General features: G+C 42.0%; 2 protein-coding genes across 2 annotated transcripts; one reads left to right on the top strand and one right to left on the bottom strand.

Moving 5' to 3' along the window:
* Positions 1-11,184: 11,184 nt before the first annotated feature.
* Positions 11,185-15,112, bottom strand: mzt1 (mitotic spindle organizing protein 1). Its single transcript, XM_083775278.1, has 3 exons — positions 14,790-15,112; positions 12,421-12,566; positions 11,185-11,518 (listed from the first exon to the last, which is right to left on the bottom strand). Exons 1-3 carry the CDS (start codon positions 14,842-14,844, stop codon positions 11,495-11,497), a joined length of 225 nt encoding a protein of 74 aa, XP_083631404.1. The 5' UTR covers positions 14,845-15,112; the 3' UTR covers positions 11,185-11,494.
* Positions 15,113-16,550: 1,438 nt separating this feature from the next.
* bora (bora aurora kinase A activator) lies at positions 16,551-20,886 on the top strand (the record flags this gene model as incomplete). Its single annotated transcript, XM_083775129.1, has 11 exons — positions 16,551-16,706; positions 17,327-17,433; positions 17,630-17,675; positions 17,768-17,843; positions 18,004-18,048; positions 18,167-18,223; positions 18,353-18,654; positions 18,986-19,148; positions 19,307-19,878; positions 20,014-20,154; positions 20,524-20,886. The coding sequence occupies 11 exons, from the start codon at positions 16,551-16,553 to the stop codon at positions 20,542-20,544; spliced, it is 1,686 nt and encodes a 561-aa protein (XP_083631255.1). The 3' UTR covers positions 20,545-20,886.
* Between the last annotated feature and the right edge of the window lie 1,515 nt (positions 20,887-22,401).

Below are 22,401 nucleotides of genomic sequence, written 5' to 3'. Positions count from 1 at the left end.
TGATCTGAGATCAGATTCGTACAAGGTTTCCACTGGACACACACTGGTCTGATCAACCCATTCTGACCTGAGATCAGATTCTAAAAATGTCAGTCGTTCTTCGATTTTTCAAATAAATAGCAGACCTACAAGCTCGTATCGCGCCACTCGGTGGCGCGATATGAGCTTGTAGATCTGCTATTTTTCAATAGCTAAAGCATAACATGATGCCAACACCAAAATGGGTGCCCGTTCAGAATGGGTTAACACCCTTTTCCCTCGCCCCCTTCCCCCTTTCTCCAATAAGCTCTCTTGTGTTTTTTAATTGGCAGAAATTAATCTTTGGGATGTAGATGGTAGATTTACATTCATTAAAAGTCAAGAGAGGAAGCCAGCCTTGATGCTAATCAAATCTGCTTAATTATGCTTAACATGAGTATCTCCGGGGGAAGATAGATAGAGAGGGAGAGAGAGGCCTAGCTCAAACTTTTACTTTTGCCTTTGAGAACTCCTGCTGAGTATGGCCTTTTCACTGCCAAATAGAAATGTCACGACTCCCTTTCTCTCTCACTTGATTAAAACACCAGGGTCTGTGTGTAAAGCAAAATTGATTTGAGCACAACATTCCCAATATAAAATGCTTAAGTATAGAACCAGAGTCGATGCGGTTCTCAACCATATTTTGGTGCTGTGAAGGTGTACAAGTTCATATCTATTGATATCATAATGAATGATGGCGGCGGAAAATAGCTACACAGTGTTGCTCAACAAAAATTAAAATGCAATAATCTTGGAAACTGTATCGTCATCATAAGCTGTATCAGATTTTAAAACAAACTTAATTTCATTAATTTAATTGTAATTTCCTGTTACTTTAGTTGTTGTTAATAGTAATAGTAGTAGTATATAATATAATAGTATAAATTGTATACATTTAATATCAGTACAATAAGAGAAATGGCTACCACTGTTATTGGCAACAGATGACCTGGACGTTTGTCCTGCATGTTTGAAAATAAGCATCCATCTCTACTGCATGTGAAACCAAACATCGGGCAAACAAAGGTGAATCCCACCTTTTGACTTCAACTCCACTGGGAGAGTATAGTTCGGGAACTAGCCCCCAACTAGTTTGAATCCGGGCTTCCCACAGTGGAACTGGAAACAATATCTTACTAAATAATTCTAATATTGTCTGGCCACTTCCTTAGCACTGCGCAAGACTGCTGCTCGCTTATAGTGGCCCGCTTATAATGTGTGCTAAATAGTAAGGCCAGACGGGGCCTCGTGCCACCCCAGTTAGGGCCCGGGTAGGGCCAGACCTTAATCCATTCTGACCGGGCACCCATTTTGGTGTCGGCATCATGTTATGCTTTAGCTATTTAAAAATAGCAGATCTACAAGCTCATATCGCGCCACCGAGTGGCGCGATACGAGCTTGTAGGTCTGCTATTTTAGAAAAATCGAAGAGCGACTGACATTTCTAGAATCTGATCTCAGGTCAGAATGGGTTCATCAGACCAGTGTGTGTCCGGCGGAAACCTCGTATGAATCTGATCTCAGGTCAGAATGGGTTAATTGGGGGAGTGCCGCTTTGGCATGGGATCAACTTTGACCAAAAAATGCACAATGAAAAACAGGTATGGCTAGGGTTCATGGCCATGGCTAGGGTTCATGGCCATGGCTAGGGTTCATGGCCATGGCTAGGGTTCATGGCCATGGCTAGGGTTCATGGCCATGGCTAGGGTTCATGGCCATGGCTAGGGTTCATGGCCATGGCCAGGGTTCATGGCCATGGCCAGGGTTCATGGCCATGGCTAGGGTTCATGGCCATGGCCAGGGTTCATGGCCATGGCCAGGGTTCATGGCCATGGCTAGGGTTCATGGCCATGGCTATAGGGTTCATGGCCATGGCGGGTCTTGAATGTAGAGGGTTTGATGATGTCAGACTGACATATAATGGACTGACAACCACAGAGATCTAAGATGTCAAGAGCTGTCACAAGGTCAGATCCATATCTGGAGATCTAAGTGTCTCCATGATGTCACAAGATGTCACGAGGCACGATACCATATATGGCCACAAAAGATATACAATCACTGATTGGCCAAGGGGACCACCAAAATTCACAATCACTGATTGGCTGAGGGTATCACCAACATACCCAGCCGAAAACAGTACTTGTGCTGCTCTGTTCGCGCAAGTAATAATAATCATTATTATTATTATAATAATAATAATCCAGGCCAGTGGTAACAATGGTGGTGCCAGTGATCTTCACATTATATTCACATCTGTGAAATTCACGTTGCCTAATAATCACACCTGTGTAAAGTGAGGGGCGCTCTTATAGGCGCTAAATCCTTTAAACCCATTATTGACCTAATGACCTTATACCGACCGTCAATAGTGGTCCCTTATTGGCCAACATACCGACAGAACATTCCGACAGCCGATTTGCTCAGGCGAATATGACCTAAATTCTCCATTCATTGACAATGGAATTTAATGTTTGTGTTCAGACCATAGACTGTAAAAAATATGGACAAAGCGTTCTTCCGGGTCTAACATGAACGTAAAATGAAGCCTGTCAGTCTTTGTATTGTAAGTCGCCATCTTTCTAGATCCGTTTGGGCCCAGCTGGCCATTGGCTGGCCCAGACAACGAGGCGGGACTTCCCCCCTTCTTCTCCGTTGGTTTTTATTTTGACTCGAGTGGGAGGGGAATCCCGATCATAGACTGTAACGGTAGCCACGCCCCTCAGAACATACGCGACTTTATGGTCATTTTATTAATAAATGGGACCATAATTTTCCAAAAATAATATCATGACATTAGAAATGAGACTTTAAACTAGTGACTGGAAGCAGAAAGTATTCATGACCATGTTTATTAAGGTAATACAGTCTAGGTGAAGTTGGGCCCAAATCAGGGGGGCAGTCAGACAGATATTTTGTGAAGCCTGAAACTCCTGAAAGTTCATATAATGGCCTGTTGTGGCGCTGTCACTGGACCCAAAAAAACCCATAGCCCCATAGAAGTCCATGTATTTGGGCCCAACTTCACCTAGACTGTATTACCTTAATAAACATGGTCATGAATAATTTCTGCTAGTTTAAAGTCTCATTTCTAATGTCATAATATTCTTTTTGGAAAATTATGGTCCCATTTATAAAATAAATGACCATAAAGTCGCGTATGTTCTGAGGGGCGTGGCTACCGTTACAGTCTATGATCGGGAGTCCCCACCCACTCGAGTCAAAATAAAAACCAACGGAGAAGAAGGGGGGAAGTCCCGCCTCGTTGTCTGGGCAGCCAATGGCCAGCTGGGCCCAAACGGAGCCAGCCAATGGCCAGCTGGGCCCAAACGGATCTAGAAAGATGGCGACTTACAGTGCAGGAATAACAGGCTTCATTTTACGTCCATGTTAGACCCGGGGAACGCTTTGTCCATATTTTTTACAGTCTATGGCCCAAATACATGGACTTCTATGGGGCTATGGGTTTTTCTGGGTCCAATGACAGCGCCACAACAGGCCATTATATGAACTTTCAGGAAATCCCGATTTCCTCAGTGGCTTCACAAAATATCTGCCTGACTGCCCCCCTGGTTCAGACAGAATCTACACTATAGTTGTTTATAGCGCCCCTCAATAATAATAATCATACTTCTGACAAATGTCCCAGGACAGTGGTTATAATGGTGGCGCCAGTGATCTTGACATTCTATTTACATCTGTGTAATGCACGTTGCCTAAATGTGTGTTAAGGTACTGGTATTAAATCCACTACCTCAGCATTAAGCACAATGTTCTCAATGGTGCACTATGCATGAATAGAGCTACTGTACCTCATATTCTAATTTAATGTTAAAATACATTTCAATTTACATCAGTGTGTGTCATGACTTGATTGTTTACTGTGTTCCTGTGCCTTAAACAGAGTGACAAAAACATAGTTTTCTTTTCAACTGGGAAAGGAAACCTTTCCGCATGCATACAAGTACCGGTACATAGTAAAAAACGGAACGTTTTTTTAATTCAAAATGTATGTTGGGGGGGGGGGGGGGGGGGGAGTGTAGCACATGACCTTACTTGCCCCACATACGACTCCAAAGCGTGGTACATAACCCTAATAGTGAGTCCCTGCATGGCTCGAATCCTGGACAATTTACCACTGCATATCACTTTCTTTAGCAGAAAATGTCCCCTTCCCATTTATAAATAAAAAAATAAAATAAATAATTTATTTTAGGGGAATCCTCTTTGGTTGAGGGAGATGTAGGCTTTTGGTATTAGCCTGGTTAATAAACCAGACCGAATCAGCCGTTGTCTGCCGGCGGATTACGGTCTGGAGTGGCTCAATTGTACGCCCATTTCCTACACCAGAGAAATGGGGCGCCCAATAGGGACACGGTATGCAATATGGTATGCACACGACATTTTCGTGTTTTTATCACCTTTTTGAACTAAATTTAACAAAATCAATGGCCAATGAAGGGCCCCAGGAGCCCTTTTCAGGGCGTCAAACCCAGTACCTCACGGTCCAATTTCCCTGAAGGGCCCCTGAGAGCCAAGGGCCCCTGGCCCACGGCCCAACTGGCCCAATGGCTATAATTTGTCCCTGCTGATTGCATTAAACAACGTTAAACTCACTTTGCCATTCGATTTGCACTCACTTTAAGCATGCGCATACCCTCACTCTGCACCTTTTGTACACTTGTCAACCCGGAAGGTGGTCCCCTCTGTTGCGATCAATTCAGTCTTGAGATTGAATCCAAAACTTTCTCCGCAAGGTATGTTTTTCTTGGGAGCCTTTTAGACTCTTAATGGGGGTGTTGTTTTGTTTCCTTTGTATGGCCTGTAAACTAAGCCTTTTGAGACTGCAACAAGTGATTAAGGGCTATAGGCCCTATACAACTAAACTTGACTTGTTGCTCTTCTAGTCTAAAGCAACAAAGATTACTTACTGCATACCTTTAGGTTGAATTAGTAAAGAAATGGGACAGTGATTTGTTGGGCTGCTTTGACTGCAGATTGGGAAGTGTTGGTATGAAAGAGGCCCATATACTGTATGTTCTAACCAGCAATATCATGTTTTTAGATGAATTGAGCATGAAGGACCCCAATGGAAACAAGCATTAGGCTTTCTTTGTAGTGAACTATACTTTCCTGTGCTTTCTTCTGCAAACTGTCAATCAATCAATCAATCAATAAATCAATCAATCAAAACCTTCTGTGAGATGATAGTTGATAGTTGAAGTATTATCAAAGTATAAACCTTGGATTACAAAAGAAAGACCAATCAACTCTCAATACAAAGAAAATAGCATTCTCTGAGTGAACTCTAAACAAACAGATTAAACAGAACAAGAAGCCATAATTACACAAATCTGCAGGCTCTGTGGCAGCTCCAGCAGAATCATCGTCACTGGAGCACCACATGGCCCTATAATCTCACCTGTGCTTTTCACCCTTTATGAGGAGCTCAGACGCCACTGATATTGTTGACCCCAGGCAGCAACTCTAGTGTTTGATTGCAGTTTGAAGAGTCACAAAGTGGTACAAATCTATCTGGATCTCAACAACTTCAAGACCAAAAACCTGCCTGTTTAACGATTCTGTTACCCATTCTGTTCGGCTTCTCATCTGCTCAATTGGTTGAAAAAAGCAACTGACTTTAATTCAAACCACACAGTAAATTCTGTATAGTATACAACAATATTTTAATTTTTAAATTTAATTTTGTACATTCCGGTAAAACTCTGTATACTTTTCAAAATACAGACTTTATACGCACGCACGCACGCACGCACGCGCGCGCACGCACGCACACACACACACACACACACACACACACACACACACACACACACACACACACACACACACACACAGGCAAAGCATACAGGGACACAGGCAAAGCATACAGGGACACAAATATTTTAGGTGCAGCAAAGGTTACATTCACAAACTCAATGGATCAAAGAGAAATCATAGGAAATGATGATATGACACAAACAGATTTCTTTTTAAACTGGAACACTATAAAATGTAAAGCTCTCTCCTGAGTGGATGAAATTGACCCATCTGAAAAGGTCATTTCTGTTTAAGAGAGATCCCTGTAACTGAACATATACTCTTAACGATTACGGTATACTATCAGAATATAAACTAAAACGTATCACTTTCAGCAGATTTAATTATTACAGTCTTATAGATTTTACAGTCTACTGGTCACTCACTGTACATTTACATTTTAATGTGTCCACGTTTTATGCTGATCTTTATCCCATTCTGAACGGGCACCCATTTTGGTGTTAGCATCATGTTATGCTTTAGCTATTGAAAAATAGCAGATCTACAAGCTCATATCGCGCCACCGAGTGGCGCGATACGAGCTTGTAGGTCTGCTATTTTTGAAAAATCGAAGAATGACTGACATTTTTAGAATCTGATCTCAGGTCAGAATGGGTTAATCAGACCAGTGTGTGTCCAGTGGAAACCTCGTATGAATCTGATCTCAGGTCAGAATGGGTTATGTTACTGCTGACATTGCTGTGACACACTGTACATACTGTACATGTCACAGCAGGTCCCTGAGTGTTTGCCGTCTTTCACCCACTGGAATAAAGCTATTTTAACCACATTAAACATGGCATCCCTATGGTGCGTTTGCCATAGGCGAAAACGTTCTAAATGTGTCCATTTGTTTTAAGTGCTATATGAGCTCAGGCCATGCACGCTGTGACGTGCTGTGAGCTTGTATATCGATTAGCCGAAATATAAAATAGGGCTTACATGGTGACTTGAACACTTTTACCCCACCTTGGTCTACATTAGAGGACTCACATGCATTTTTGGCCCCTGAGCAGTTAGGGACCTTTCGAATGTGAAGTTTGATGGAGTGTAAATACCACTTTATCTGTTTTCATTAGAGAAGTAATAGCCTATATTATGTAGGAGCCAACACTCTGTTGTTATTAATGTCTCGAGGTCTAGTCAGTGTGTGTGCATGTGTGCGTGCGTGCGTGTGTGATGTCTGAAATGCCACCAAGATCATAGCTGCTCGGTTCTCTGACATACGTTTAATCTGAACAGACAATCCATTCCGACAGCCACCGTTCTGATTCAAATCAAGTTGGAGTGAAGGATGTGTGTGTGTGTGTGTGTGTGTGTCTTCCTGTGAATGAATGAGTGACTGAGTAAGCATGTCATTGTGTTTTGGTATGTGATTAGGTGCCAGACTGTGCATGCATTCATCAGTGTGTGTGTGTGTGTGTGTGTGTGTACAAGATACCACACATCTCTTGAACATTCGCCTATGATAATGTGGATTGATTATGGATATGATAATGAGTGGCCAGTGCAGCGTCGCGACCTTCACAAGGTCTAATTGAAACAAGCGTTGGTCCTCCGCAGCACTTATCAAGTCACACAGCACATCATTAATCACGGAGAATACAAGCTGTCACTGTACACACAGACACGCACGCACGCACACACACACACACACACACACACAGGCGCGCACACACACGTTCATGCACACACTCTCTCACTGTCTGACTATCTATCTCTCTCCCACAATTCTTTGCACATACACATGCCATCTTTCGCGTCTCTCTTACACACGCACAGCGCGCGCACACACACGCACACGAACGCACACATGCACGCGCGCGCACACACACACACACACACACACACACACACACACACACACACACACACACACAATACAAGCTGTCATTACAATATGGCTGGTATTGTCTTCTTTTAAGGCAGAGTGGACAGCTAACACACCCTCCATCTCCTGTTTTTAACAAGTAAAGTTGAGGAGTGAATATCAGAATTAATCCCATCTACCAGAAAGAGGCAGCCTAACCGGAGGCAAAGTTAAAACAATTCCATAAAAAACGAACAGCTGCTCACTTCACCCAATCTGAAATGAGATTGAATTAACTCAAGTTGTTTTTTATTACCTACTTTTATTGGGCGACCGTTTAACAGCCAAATTCGATCCCAGTGTCTGATTAACGCAGCATATGGTGCTTACCTGTTAAGCACAACATGTTTAACACAAGCTCAACGCATCACTGCACCACGGAATAAACTAATAAGACCCAATATGATATTAGTCATTACATAGTCCAACACACAAAATTCCAATATGATAAAAGGGTGGTTTCATTATCATTATGCGGAAAAAACACAAGGGAGTTTACAGGCATTGCGTCGACACCGTGGCCAACTTTGTTAATTGTTATTCAATTAAGTGCTTTTGTTAATGAAACCAATTAATACCTGAAAACAAGAGAGCAGATATATGATTATTATGCATCTATGCAGGAGATGGCTAATTGCAACTGTAAATCAATCAGTCCAAGATTAATCAGCTTGGAAGGTGTCCAAAAATAACAAAGTCACCAAAAGACTTTGGAAGTAAAAAGAACGAAAAAAAGAAAAACATGTTTTGATTGCCACACCATTATCCTGTCTAATGATCATTAACGATCCCTTAAATAGTTTATGATCCAATTTCATTGCTATGAATTTAAGTAGTAAAGTCTTACAGTGTTAAAGTATGGCCTGCTACTTAATGAGTGATGCATAGCATGCTCTGTCTGACAAGGTCAATGTATAGCTTATAACAGGGTTCCCCAATAAATTTTCCTCAAGGGCCATATTTTGACTAGCGTACCAGGCTGGGGGCCGAGTCTGCACGTGCGAGGTCGAGGTCTTGCCCTGAAAATTCATTTTCAGGGCAAGACCCCATTTGAAAAGGTTGCCCAGTTTGACATGCATAGGCTACTGACCCCCATTTAATGCCATTTATATCTGGGACCCTTAAAAAAAACAAAAAAGAAAACATTTTTTTTTTTTTTTTTTTTTGAAATTCTTTCATGGGCCACAAGGGGGCGCTCTGTGGGCCGCAAATGGCCCGCGGGCCGCCTATTGGGGAACCCTGGCTTATAAGATGCACAAAGGTTGCTGTCAAATACAGGAATACTGTAGCAGTGGAACTAGTGGCCATTCTAATAGATGTGGTGATGATACATGCAAGTATATGGAATGTAATTTCAATTTGTTTTGTGTTTGTGTGTGTGTGTGTGTGGGGGGGGGCTGTTTAAAACCTGAGATCAGATTCATACGAGGTTTCCCACTGGACACACACTGGTCTGATTAAAATGATCTTTGATAGCCAATAAGGCCGATACTCCCATCCTAGGCTTTGGCCATGTGACATAACCAGTGGCTTAGATGAGAGAGGTATCTATTCTTAGATGTTTTATGTATATATGGATGCTGATCTCTCGGGCAGCCGCAGGACACTGGGATTTGGGAATATTTTGTTTTACAGATCAAAGCACCAGTCCAGGGCAAAGGAGAGCCCTTTCAAATACATCAAACAGAGGGAAATGTGTCCTGAACACTGGGCTCATTGAAGCCCTGCAAGGAGATGCGTAGCTCAGAACTCTTGACTGTGTTATAAAAAGGAATTTAATTGTGCATCTCTCCCACGTAGAAAGCTCAGTTATCTTCTAATCAACACCCACTCACCTCCTGTAGCGGGCCATGGGCAGTGTTGCCAGATAGATTTTACGAGAGAACTAAGCAAGCAACCTGGTTTATGAAAACGAGCCCAAAAGAATGGACCTAAGCCAAGAGAACTTTAAACCGATATAGATCGCTATTTGAAAATAGCTGTTCTACAAGTTGTGAACTTGTAGATTGTAGGTCTCTGGCACAAAATATTTCCAGATAAGGGGCAGCGAATAAATACATATTCATTTGGGGGCCCTTGACATGAAAATGTTTGACAACCACTGATTTAAACATTAACAGAAAGCCCAAATAAGCAACTACACTTTACAAAGAAGCCTCCAAAAAAAATCGCAACCAACAACTACCAATATTTACAAGCAAGGCTGTTTGGCCTTACAAGACGGGAGTCGGGGAGGGCACTCGACTGCATGTGTTCATCTCTCATTGCTAAGCTATGTAGAAGCATGACAATGCTGCGTTAAGTGATCAAAGGAGCGGTCCAGAGATTCAGACCCATGGCCCGTCAGTCAGGAGGACAAGACAAAGCCAGAGCAGACAGAACTGCTTACATAAACACTCTCTCTCTCTCCGACTGCCCGTCTGTGTGGGGTGGGGCTTTATAATATTGTCAGATGGCTTTGGGGAGGGGGTGCTCATTTGTAGACATCTCTCACACTGTACTAACACTTCAACTCATCCACACTCTCTCACACACACACACACACGCTCACGCTCACACACACACACACACACACACACACACACACACGTGTGTGGATGAAGGGTAGCTCCTAGCCTATACAGTATATTGGCCTGTGGAGGAATGTTCTGTGTTCTCAGCATTTTCCTCATCCCGAAGATGAATAGAGCTATTTTACAGATAGCGGAGAAACAAAACAACACTCTGTGGTTGGATACACCGTGGCAGGGGCTGCACTCGTGGATGATCAAAGACGCTTTTTCCCCCCAAAAAAATGTCAAGTTAGCAATACATCCAAAATCTTTTATGTGACCCAAGTGGAAAAACAATGGGGGTGCAGTCTTGTAGAAATTCAGTTCAATAGTACCTCCTCCTGCTGACTATCAAGAAGTAAGAGTAACCCTTGTCCTGTCCTTGAATCATTGTCCACTGCATGGGGCTGTTTTGGTTGATCACCTCTTCACCACATTAACCCAGGCATCGCTATTTGGACAAAATTAATGTTAAAAAACATTAAATGGCTAAAATAGCTGTCGCATGATTAAGTATATAGGGCTTAAGTGGTCAATACAGCCACGCTAGTCCAGGTACTCTATTGATCTCATCATATCAGTGTTGTTTTTCCTTTTAATCTATATTATCACTAATTACATTAAAGGAATACCAATGCAAAAAGCCATGCAGTGAAATGACAATGAACTTTGCTACAATACCAATATACTCACTCATGCAGGACAATACAAAGAAATAGATGAGAGGGGAAAACAGTCACCTCTACTATGCAAACTATTTATTAGCTTTGAGTCTAAAAAATAAATAAACCTTTAATTTAAGTATTTTGGGGTTTCTTTAAAATTTGCATTGCTATGTCATGGTACCAAACAGTAAATAATCTAGTGGTTGACTGTATGAGTGGTACCTACTGGATTAAAATGAAGATAGATGACACCATCTGGTGGCCATTCATTGTAACACCTTTAATTTAGGTTCATTTTACTGACTTCATGACAAGAGTGTACAAAGTTGAAAAAACACATTATTCTTAGCAAAAGAAAACTAAATACAATTCTTAATGAAACATTGGTCTTCCACTGAGGAACTGAACAGATTGATTGGAGGGAGAGCTTTCCAAGCAAGAACCGGAAAACAAATTGATTGAAGAGCTCTTCACTCAGGAACAAGAACAGATTGATTGGAGAGCCTTCAACTCAGGAACCGGAACAGATTCCATTTAATAAGCCAAACCGTACTGGTTAGCTAGATTCTTCAGTTGGTGCAATTTTCAGAAACCTGGAAAATAATACAATAATATTGTATAAAATAGTACCCTTTTGGTCACGTCATGCTGTAGCAATAGATACAGCATGTGGTGCTGTAGGCCTATAAACATTAGTATAATTGCAACTAAGATCCTTATGGTATGGTCATGACAAGCCACACCTTATTTATTGAGGGGCGCTAGCTCCTCCTATATTGTATATAGGAGGATGTTTGTGTTTGATTTATTTGATATATTCATGATACAATTCATAGAAGAGCAGTACAGAATTATCAGGATTGCACAAAAAGTCAGAGGACTTGTGATCCAAATAAATAAATAATTACAGCATATGATAAGAAGAACATTACAATACTAATGACATTTACAACCGGCCATCATAGATCAATAAACAAAAGACAATAAATAGATATAAATAGATAAATACAGCACTATACTAACTTGCCCATCATCCACTTTTTCAACATATTTTTTAAACTGGTCAAATTTAATTTCCCTTGGGATTTTGTTCCAATCCTCCACCCCTGTAAATTTAAATTAGCTTCTACCTACCCTATGTCTCAGGTTTGGTGGTTTAAGATCAGCTACACTAGCCCTTGTGTTCAAACTATGGAACTGGTTAACATACGGGAAGTAACCTTTAAAATGTTTTGGGCATTGTTCTTTTAAACTTTTATAGACCATAATGAGTCTCAGTTGTTGTATTCTGCCTTCCACTGGAGCCAATTTAATTCTCTAAAATGGTTAGCGCCAAGGGGTATTTATATGCAAATATCATGACCAATGGCATTGCAATGAACATCAATAATAATAATTAAGTAATTAATTACAATAGAAATGTTACCGAAAAGCAACACTGGGTCTTACAGGGTTAAGGGGAAACACTTGACACTAAAACTCTGTTCCTTCTTACCTTGAGCGATTCTGAGGCTTTGCGGAGTTCTTTGATGACGGACGATAGGGCCTCTGGATTGATACCCTGCTCACACAGTCGCACACAGATGGACAGAGACTCCATATCCAAGCCTGTGTTCAGCAGCCTTGAGATCTCCAACAACACTGTTGGAAAACGATGAGGTGAAACGTTGGCACCGATACACAGATGATGAACAGCACCGTACACAGTAAAATCCTTAAATGTATCCAACTATCCATTTGTAACTCAAGACGAAGAGTGCACAAAATGGTGCACAGTGCCCACACCATTTGTAACTCAAGAGTGCACCCATGCCATGCCATGATTGATTGATTGATTAACAGTTTGCAGAATTACAGTACATTTCAAGTACAACTCAATACAAAAACTGTTAACTGAGTGGACGACATCACGACACCATAAAGCATTACACTTAGGGCCCACTATTTTCAATTCACCAAAACATTTAGAGACGTACGAATATACACTTCAATATAGCCAAAAACAGGAAATCATCATAGGATGTAAAAAAAAAACATATACAGTGAGTGTGAAAAGGGGTGGGTGGGGGATTCAGATTTTACGGGGGCCAGTTTTGAATGGCAGCCGTCCGTAGGTGCCCTTTGAGAGCAGTTTTGAAGGAGTCAAGGGATTCGCATGTCTTAATGACTGTTGGTAGGGCGTTCCATATTTTGGTGGCATATTTAGGAAGGAGGAATGGAGGAATTTAGTCCATTGTTTGTGCTGAATCTGGGTTGCACATGGTTAGTTGAACTCCCTCTGGTGTTGTGGGTGTGGGTACACGTTACCCGTCTAGCCCCTTTCAGAACCCTAGTTTACCTTTTCTGAAGTTTGGACGTCGGTACCCCAGGGTCTCTAATCGGTTATTCCACTCTCGTTGGGATGTATGGGTACATACCCTCCGTTCATGCCGAGCGGCGCGCCTCTTGAGTGTTGGTGAGATGTTTCAAAGATGCGGCTATAGGAGACAACGGAAATGTAGGACCGCAGATGCCGTTAAGTATTTTTTATCTTTTTTTGAAGTTTTGGCTTCTCCGAAATTATCTCTTCCTCACTTCCCATGTCCCGCCTCCCACGACACAACAGCATTATAAACAACCTGCATGTACGCGGTCGGCCAATCAGAGGCAGTAACTAGGACGTGCAGCTAGCCAGTCGCCGCCAAGGGGCCAGCTATGCACTCCAATGTTGAAGCGCTGCGCCCTAGTGGTAAGAGGAAGGACTGCAGGCGGACCAGTGGATTCTTGACGAGGAAACCCCGTGCAACCGAGCGCCCAATGTTAAAGCCCAGCTGCACTTCCGCATTTCCGGACACCAAAATTTGGTGCCCAAATGCTGAATCAGCGAAAAAATGCGGAAATAGACGGTACTTCCAGCAGCCTTCCGGGTGCTTCAAATGCCACTGAGCAACTTCCACTGACATGAATAGCGGAGGGGGCGGAGCTTCGCGCCAGTTTAGTCTCTTATCCTTTTAATACTCTATGGTCGCCGCTCCGGAGGCGGTACAATGGGAAGTCAACAAGGAAGTCAAGGAAGTGAGGAAGAGAGAATTTCAGAGAAGCCAAAACTTTAAAAAAAAAAAGGTTAATGCGATTTCTCCCACGTTTCCGTTGTCTCCTATAGCTGCTTTATGCATCTTTGAAACATCTCACCAACACTCAAGCGGCGCACCGCTCGGCGTGAACGGAGGGTATGTACATCTGCATCCCAAAGAGAGTGGAATAACTGATTAGGGACCCTGGGGTACCGATGTCCAAACTTCAGAAAAGGTAAACTATGGTGCCGAAAGGGGCTAACGTTACCTCAGCATCTATGGATCAGAGCAACACTAGCCCTAGAATGTCTCCTGTTGTTACATACAGTTGGCACGAAGTATATGAATGATCACAGACATTCGAGGTGTAAGAGCTACCCCAGCATCCTTATGGGGCGAACAGATCTACAAGTTCACAACACGTCTGAGCTTGTAGTTCAGCATTTTTTTTAAGGCATTTGGGGAGTATAGTAGACAGAGAGACAGACACCTCAGGTCCAGCTTACCAATTCGCCTTTTTAAGTGATTAATTTGGATTTACTGTGTACATTCACTGATGTTAGCCTCCCTGACAACATCACACCCCAAATGGAAATGTAGAATATTTGTTATTCTTTATGACATTAAGCAGAATAGGCAGAAAAAGTTTGTTCTGAATTAGCCTTGTTATGAATTCACTGGGACCCATGTTGCTAAATTGAATCGGTGAACTGCATGGTAGAATTAAAGTGTTAAACCTGTGAATGGTTTAGACCACATGAATGAATCAAATATTATATCTGGGTGTATTGTTTGTTATTATTGTATTTACCGTCCATTGTCTCCCGGACTGCGTTCATGTTTGGGTTTGCTCCTGCACTCGCCATGGTTACGAATACGATGCTCTGATTCAGCTAACGTCCCAGACTGATGGATGGGTCCTCCTTAACGCACTAAGCGGGCCAATGTTATGAAATGAATGACTTCAAGCCTTCACCAAGATCACTACGATTGACCTATAGACATTGTATGATTCGTCAGTCGCTTGCATGAATCAACAGCAGTATAATATGAGACACATTGGGTTGCAGAGTTTCACAGAGATGCAGAGCTAGCTTAATTGCGTGCAAAGTAAAATCGGCATCGGCTGCAGAGCTGCAGATACACATGTGACTTCCGCTTGGCTAACTTCAAAATAACAGCATATTGACTAGCGGAGTGGACCTTAGAGTATATAACTCTATGGAGTGGACCCGTCCCCCATCTGGCTGCAGACTGCCCGGACCTTAGAGTATATGGCCGGACCCCTAGCCCTAGCCGGACCCCTAGCCGGACCCCTAGCCGGACCCCCGGAACTGAAGAGAACACTTTGTTAAAAGATTATCAGAAACTATGTACAGGCTCGCAGTAATAATTGGCCGCTTTATTCTTATTTTGTATTATTATTGTATTATCATCTGTTGTTGTGATTTCTGTTGCAAAAAATGTGAAAGATGAAGTGCAGAAAGTCAAGTGTAGTGTGTGTGTGTGTGTGTGTGTGTGTGTGTGTGTGTGTGTGTGGGGGGGGGGGGTCATCTATGGCTGCAGTACACCGTTCGAGCGGACCAGAAGTGGGGCCGCTGTCTCATTTGGGGGCGTGAAATTTGTAGTCGCCGTTTGTGGAAAGGAAGTGAGGCAAAAGTGCTCCTATTGGTTCCCGTTCCCATTCACTTCCAGTTGAATGTCTTTAGGCTCCTGATTGGCTCAGAGCGCTGTGTGGAGAATTGAAATACACGTTTGAAACAGAAACTTGCTATAACTGTTTGCTGCTGTCTTCGTCGTCGTGTTTTGAGGGCTTTTGGGGATTCGTTTTCTACAAAAGTAAGTGCGAGACATTGATTGATTGATTGTTAACAGTTTGCAAATAGTACAGTGGTACGATTATACAAAAATGCTAAAAGGATAATAACACTAACACGTTTCCATTGTGGTCCTATGTATTCAATGTATAGGGACATTTAAAGACAGTAATATGTATTCAATGTATAGGGACAATTAAAGACAGTAATATATCCTAGACATCAACACTATTAGACAAATTAACAAAGTTAAACCGTTAACGGCTGCTGCTATCAGTGCACGTCACGTTGTTTGAGCGGTGCGGGGAGTTAGCAAGGAGGACAATCGAGGGGTTGTGTGTTATGTTAGGAAGTAAGCAAGCAGTTGGAACGTATAATATCTTATTTTACGTCTATCCTTTCTAAATTGAAATATTAACAGTTTGCAAAATGGGTACATTTCACATGAAAGCACAACTCAAATGCTGCTGTTACTGTGGAGTGGACGACACTGATAAAGCATTACACTTGATTACAGTTTTACTTTTATTTGAATCGGAATCAGTTTAACAATTATGTTATATTATCCTTTGTAGTACAATCTGCAGACTGTTAAAGTATTCAATCAATCAATGCTGTTCCTGGATCTTGAGAACAGAGCGTAGAGTAAGACCAAATGGAAAGAGTTGGAAAACAAAGATTATACCACACTTCTACCACTGTCTTCTTGGTCCCGGTGTAACGGCCTGTGGTTGTTGTTTTTTTCCCTAGCTGAGATGGGGGACCGTTTTGAGATACAGATCACACCTGAGACTCCAGGGAGGCCTTCTATTCGGAACCCTTTCGAGAGTCCAAATGACTACCACCATCTCCACGAATCCCTGGTCCCGAGTCCTTCCATATTCAAAGTCAAGCCTTCAAAGCCTTCATCTGTAAGTGTGATAGATACCATGTATTTTCCTGATACTTCCTGATACTGATTCCTTCCGATACCCATAAACGTGCATAATGCATATCGGTCGATATCGAGTACCGACCAGTGTGTAATTTAAGTTTAAATCTAGGACACTCACACAGGACATTGGTTCTCAAAGTGGGGTCCAGGCTTTGAGGTTCCAAATGGACCCTTACAGGTCTGTAACTCTGAGAGTGTACAAATGGACCCTCTCAGAGTAATGGGGGGTCTTTGAAATTAAAAGGTTTGAGAACTTCTAGGAATCAATGAAAATACCATTAATAATACAGTTAGTAAGGGTATAAAACGGTTGTGCAACATCAACTGAAGCAATAAAAATGACATATGTAAATTAATAAATATGTTTGATATCATATGTGATACATCGGAATGGTATAGACTGGCATGCTCGCCAATACCGATGGCAGTATTTTAGGCAGTATCGGCAGCTTTTCCGGTGCTGGTATCGTGACAACTCTAAAGTGTGACTACATGCCACACATTTACAACACAGAGGGGTGGCGGGGGCTGTCCGAAACAGACACACCCAATGTAACATATCTGGTGTCTCACCTTTTATCACTGCTGCTGTTTCAGTCTCCAACTAAGTTTAATTGGTCTATCGATGAGATGTCCAGCCTGCTGCCAGTACACATAGACCAAGAGGACATCCAGCGACAGAACCTATACCTCAGCCAGACACGGTAGGTCTGTCTTGGAACAACAGACAGTAAGACATAATGGGAAGCGCAGTACAAGCTCCTTCTGGCTAAAACTTTTTCCCGGAAAGGGAGATTTAGATTTTTTTTCTTTTGACACTCCTGCACCCCCAGATATGTAAATATGCTATTGTTGTTTTATAATTTATAGAACCATCTTATTTTCCTCCTAAACCTGTAGATTGGATCATGATATTGAGGAGAAGCGGCAGAATGCTATTGAACAGGTATGCACTATGCTGATAGACAGAGAAATACATTGGATTAATTTCACTTGACTAAATCCATGAGTGTAACTGTATTTTATCTGCTCTCAAAGTTTTTTATTAAAGGAGGCATAGTCCCATCCCCATGGGGTGCCCCAGCCCTGCGCAAAACCACTCCAATTCAAACGTGTAAGTCGCCCCATTACCATTATCCTCTGTTCATATTATTGTGCTATTTATTGGTGATATTTCATATTTTTGACATTTTCACATCTTTTGCTCGCCTTTGTTGTGTGTGTGGTGTCAATTTACCAATTCCCCTTTCTATCCTATGTATTTCTCCTTTTAGTTTCCATGTCTCCAATGATTACTGTGGAGCCTGAAACACTGACTGGTAGGTACAGTATATTCATTGAGACAGGACATGACTTAAACTATTTATATAGCGGAGTAGGATTCTCTGCTTTTTGCTCAACTGGGAATTGACCTGCTTTTTTTTTTTTTTTGTCCAGTTTCCTGTCAGACGACACTTTCATTACCCGTGGATTTTGATTTGGAAAAAGTACTAGGTATGCTTCCACAAAAAAAGAATAAAGTCCACACTGGTTAAATGTCGCACTTGTTTATTGCTTTCTCACCGTTAAGATCAAGAATCTTTTAAAATGTTGCCTGAATATCCATCTTTGCTACCTTTTTAGGAGAGTACTACTACCGCTGTGATGAGGCATGTGAGGCTGTTCAGGAAAGCCTCAGCTCCTCCTCTCTCAGACGGAAACTCTTCCTGGATGGACAGGCTGACATCAGCAGTGGTTCCGACACCTCTGGACCACCAAGCCCTGAAAGAGGCCTTTCTGGGTTACAGAGGCCTCCGCTGGACCATGAAGGGCAGGAGCTCAGATCTGTGGACTCCGACTGCAATGGCGGTTCTGAGGGAGAAGCACTCTCATGCTTCCTCTCTTCTCCTATGTGTTGTGGTATAGGGGCACAGACCCTTCCCACGGTTAGTGGGATTCCCCAGGTCATATTTTAATTCCTGTCTAGGTGAATGGTGTAAGAAATGCATAAATGGCGGATGTTGTTTCAACTGAATTGACTGTACAGCGTGAAGTTGTTTTAAGTCCGAACATAAAATGACATGGTGTCTGTCATTTGGCTGATTAACAAAAAGTATAATTTGAGTGAATTCAACCAAAGCAGTCACTGTTGACATTTTAAATCTTGATAAATTAGACTTTTTATTATTTTATCTGGCTTGAATATAATTTCAGAAATCATTGATACCAGCTTTTCCAAAATGTAAATTAAATATATTTTCATTCTCTCTACTGCAGGGCCAGTTCTCCTCCAGTCCCATTGAGAAGGGTCGTTTCCGTAACTACAGCCTGGGAAGCCAATCCAGTCCAGCGTTTCCTGATAGGTCATCGCCTGCTGGTTTCACTTCCCCTACTCTGTCTCCTATTGGTCCACAATCATCATGTACACCAATGGGTTCAGGTTAGCTATTTGTCTCATGAATCATATTGTTTGATCAATACAGTAGGAATAAGAACTTATTTCTTTCCTTTTGCCAAATACATTTGGACATAGTAAAAATGTCAAACTAAACCATCCCTCACTGTCTCACCCCCTGCCTTCGTTCATCCATTTAATAGGGGAGAGGAAGCAGCTGAGCTTTATGTCTCCAGATGATGTCGGCTCCCCTCTAGATATGGACGTCAACTCCTGCACCAAGAGCTTATATGTAGAAGGTTGTTCACCCATTCGGAGCTGTTCCCCACACCCACTCCATTCCAACAGCCACTCACAGCACACCAGCAGACACAGGGCCAGGACGCGATGCTGGGCCTCGCCTCACACAATCTCTCCAATCCTCAATCCCGGGCTCCACAACAACCTGGAGAAAGAGGACCAGCTGCCACCTGCCGCTCTCCTCTCCATGGAGTTAGACCCATCTTCTCCCTCAAGGCGCAACGGTCTCCCACGGAGCACAATGCCACCTCCGGGCTTAGAGAGGTTCGGCGAGAGTGTCAACTCTGGTCCTCTTGAAGCCGTTAAGATGGAGGAACTTAAGGGGGTGGAGATGGAAGGAAGATTGGAGGATATCATTGAAGAGGAGGAGAAGGGTGCCTCTGTGCTGCTGACCAGCTCTCGTGTGGTCAACATGTCTGCCACAGAGAGCTCTCTGGGTGAGGGGAGCAGCATCCGCTACGACTCCAGCATGCAGGCGAGTAGAAGGGTTGAGGGACCTGCTGATCTATTTGAGCTTTTTCACGTATTGGCTGGGCAGTCTGATCTGTTTGTTCATGATGTGAAGCATGGTACTGGTATGATGAACTAATTGGCATGTATTCGTCTCTAGGTGGACAGTGGGTACAACACCACTTCAGCAGGCACTGCCAGTCTCATAGATGGGTTCAGCCTGGAATTTCAAAGCAAGGAGTCTTTCACTTCAAACCTGGGAGATGAGGCCTTCCCATTCCCCAAGACCACTAAAGTTAAGGTAAGTTACCACAAGCAATTAGAAAAGTATAACATGTACATCCACTCTGTTAAATCGGGTGCAGGAAAAACACAAGATCAGCACCCAAACATAAGTCTGCACACTTAAGATTTGGTCCCACTAATTTTGATTGCAAGAATAAGATTAATGTGTACGTGTGTATATATATATATATATATGGTTTATTGCAGGAACAGTGTTTGCAAACCTATCAGTGTGCAGACTATTTTAATTTACCACACAACCACCTACACCAGTAAATAAGACTACATTATAGATGCTGACATAGGCCATGCAAAGTTAAATACAATACAGTACATTATTTTGTAAGTTTATCTAGAATATTAAAGAAACTCTTGTTTTTAACAGGTGTTTTACCCTCCTTACTGATTGCTGCATCTACAGGGGAAATCCCTCCTGGCTGGAGCCCAAGATGATCATGTTTACACTGTCTATGTCGAGTGTTCTTAGCAGACTAAAATTTGGTTCACCAACTGTCCTCCGGCTAAATCAAAGTGAGTTACCACCATGTTCTTCATGGTTAAATTATAGACCTCCTTTTCTCCTATTTAGTTGTTAGGCCAATTCATTCCTCATGCTGATGTTCTACCCCACTGAGCCCCACCCCCACCAGGAGGACGTACAGCCTTCATTCTACTCCTCTCACTCTCCATTCCCAGATGACATGCACTCCCGTAGGATTGTGTGCAGTGACAAATGTCACTCACCACACAGCTTACTCCAAACACAGGCTAAATGTATTCGTATAGATATTCAGCCAAGCCAAATTATGATTTTGACCCTTTTGGTTTTGTGATTGAGTACTTTTTTTTTCTTAAAAAAAAAAAATTGAAATTAATCAATGGATTGAACCATTAACTCCCTCCCACCCCTCTCCCTACAGACCTCCCCCCTCACTAGTGGTCAGTTTTTTTTCCTTGTTTCTTTTTAACAAATATTATGCATTAGCAAATTTATTTTTAATTATTACATTTTACTAAAGTAAAAAAATGTACTAAAGTAAGTGGATATCATGGGGGTAAAGTTCCTGCTCATCACCACAGAGACCGAAGTTGTTCCTCAGCATGCTCCATTTAATTTGTATTACGCCCTCCCCCAGTGAAACATCTCGGTGTGAAGCATTTGATGACATGTGTTTCAAAGGGGAAACTTGATTGTTTACAATACAACACCCTCACCAACCAGTAGGGGTGAGTCTTTGCGAGAGAATTGGCATAATGACTAATTTTGGAGAAGGGTGAAAAATGTATTTGGCCTAGTATCAGTACAATACTATAAGCCAATGTTCTTGAAAAAAATATGCTTTTAAGAATTCACAGCTGGTATAATGGTGAACGAATGAGTCTGAAAAGGAAAAAGTTGAATATTATTACTGCACTGAACTTGCACAATGAAGTTGGAGACCTTTTTAATAGTGACTAAACCTTTTTCCATTTGGCATAGACATGAACAAGGGACTGATGAAACTTTACTTGAAGTAGATTTAACATAGCATTTATGCTCATCTGCTGGACATCTGTGTAAAACATTTTTGATGGTTAAATCTGTTACTGTTTAACTATACTGAATATGGCTACTAGTTTGAAATGAATGCATACTGAATGAGCCATACTGTTCTTTTGTTTTCTTTATAAATATTTATTGAGATGTGTTACAAGTGCAGCACTGTCGCATTATGGCCTTAAGTGGACTTGTTTCTTACTTGAGTTTAAAAGTTTTAATACAAATATACAAGTGTAATTTTCTGAAATGAATGGATAATAACTTCATACTTGGTGCCTGGGACCTTTTGGCAGAAATCGCACGTTTCCATTTTTGCTTTGAAATTGTGTTCCCCTTGCATAACTCTTCTAGCTCAAATAAAGATGGGATTTAACCCATCAAAAAAAAGCGTGCAATGTGTTCAGGTTTGTTCAAAGATTTACATAGAACTGTATGTATATCCTAGAATCAACTAACTTTCCAATGGTCATCATATGCAGTACTTTAGTCAGTAATAAGTAGGGATGTACCGATACACTTTTTTCTGTGTTAGCCAATACCTAATATCGATACCAGTGTAGTGATCTCATGTTTATAGCAGACTCCTCACTCATAGATATGTGCACTTGCCCCAACATTTTATTTACCTGCCATAGTGTCAACCTTTGTGGGATCTGTGGTTAGACTGGTATATTCGCCGATACAGATGACCCGATATGACATAAGGGCCGATCCAATACATAC

Source organism: Protomyctophum parallelum, assembly GCF_964188405.1.
Source record: "Protomyctophum parallelum genome assembly, chromosome: 10".
NCBI classification, from domain to species: domain Eukaryota; kingdom Metazoa; phylum Chordata; class Actinopteri; order Myctophiformes; family Myctophidae; genus Protomyctophum; species Protomyctophum parallelum.
Note: the sequence above shows the minus strand (reverse complement) of the source record. Positions and strands in the feature narration are given on the sequence as shown.

What these genes read in the sequence shown, in the direction of transcription:
- mzt1 (XM_083775278.1), bottom strand. Translation starts at nt 14,844, where the DNA reads ATGGCGAGTGCAGGAGCAAACCCAAACATGAACGCAGTCCGGGAGACA. An exon ending in AGTCCGGGAGACAATGGACG is followed by an intron (nt 12,567 to 14,789) that starts GTAAATACAATA and finishes GTTTTCCAACAG; the next exon opens with TGTTGTTGGAGATCTCAAGG. An exon ending in AAGCCTCAGAATCGCTCAAG is followed by an intron (nt 11,519 to 12,420) that starts GTAAGAAGGAAC and finishes ATTATTTTCCAG; the next exon opens with GTTTCTGAAAATTGCACCAA.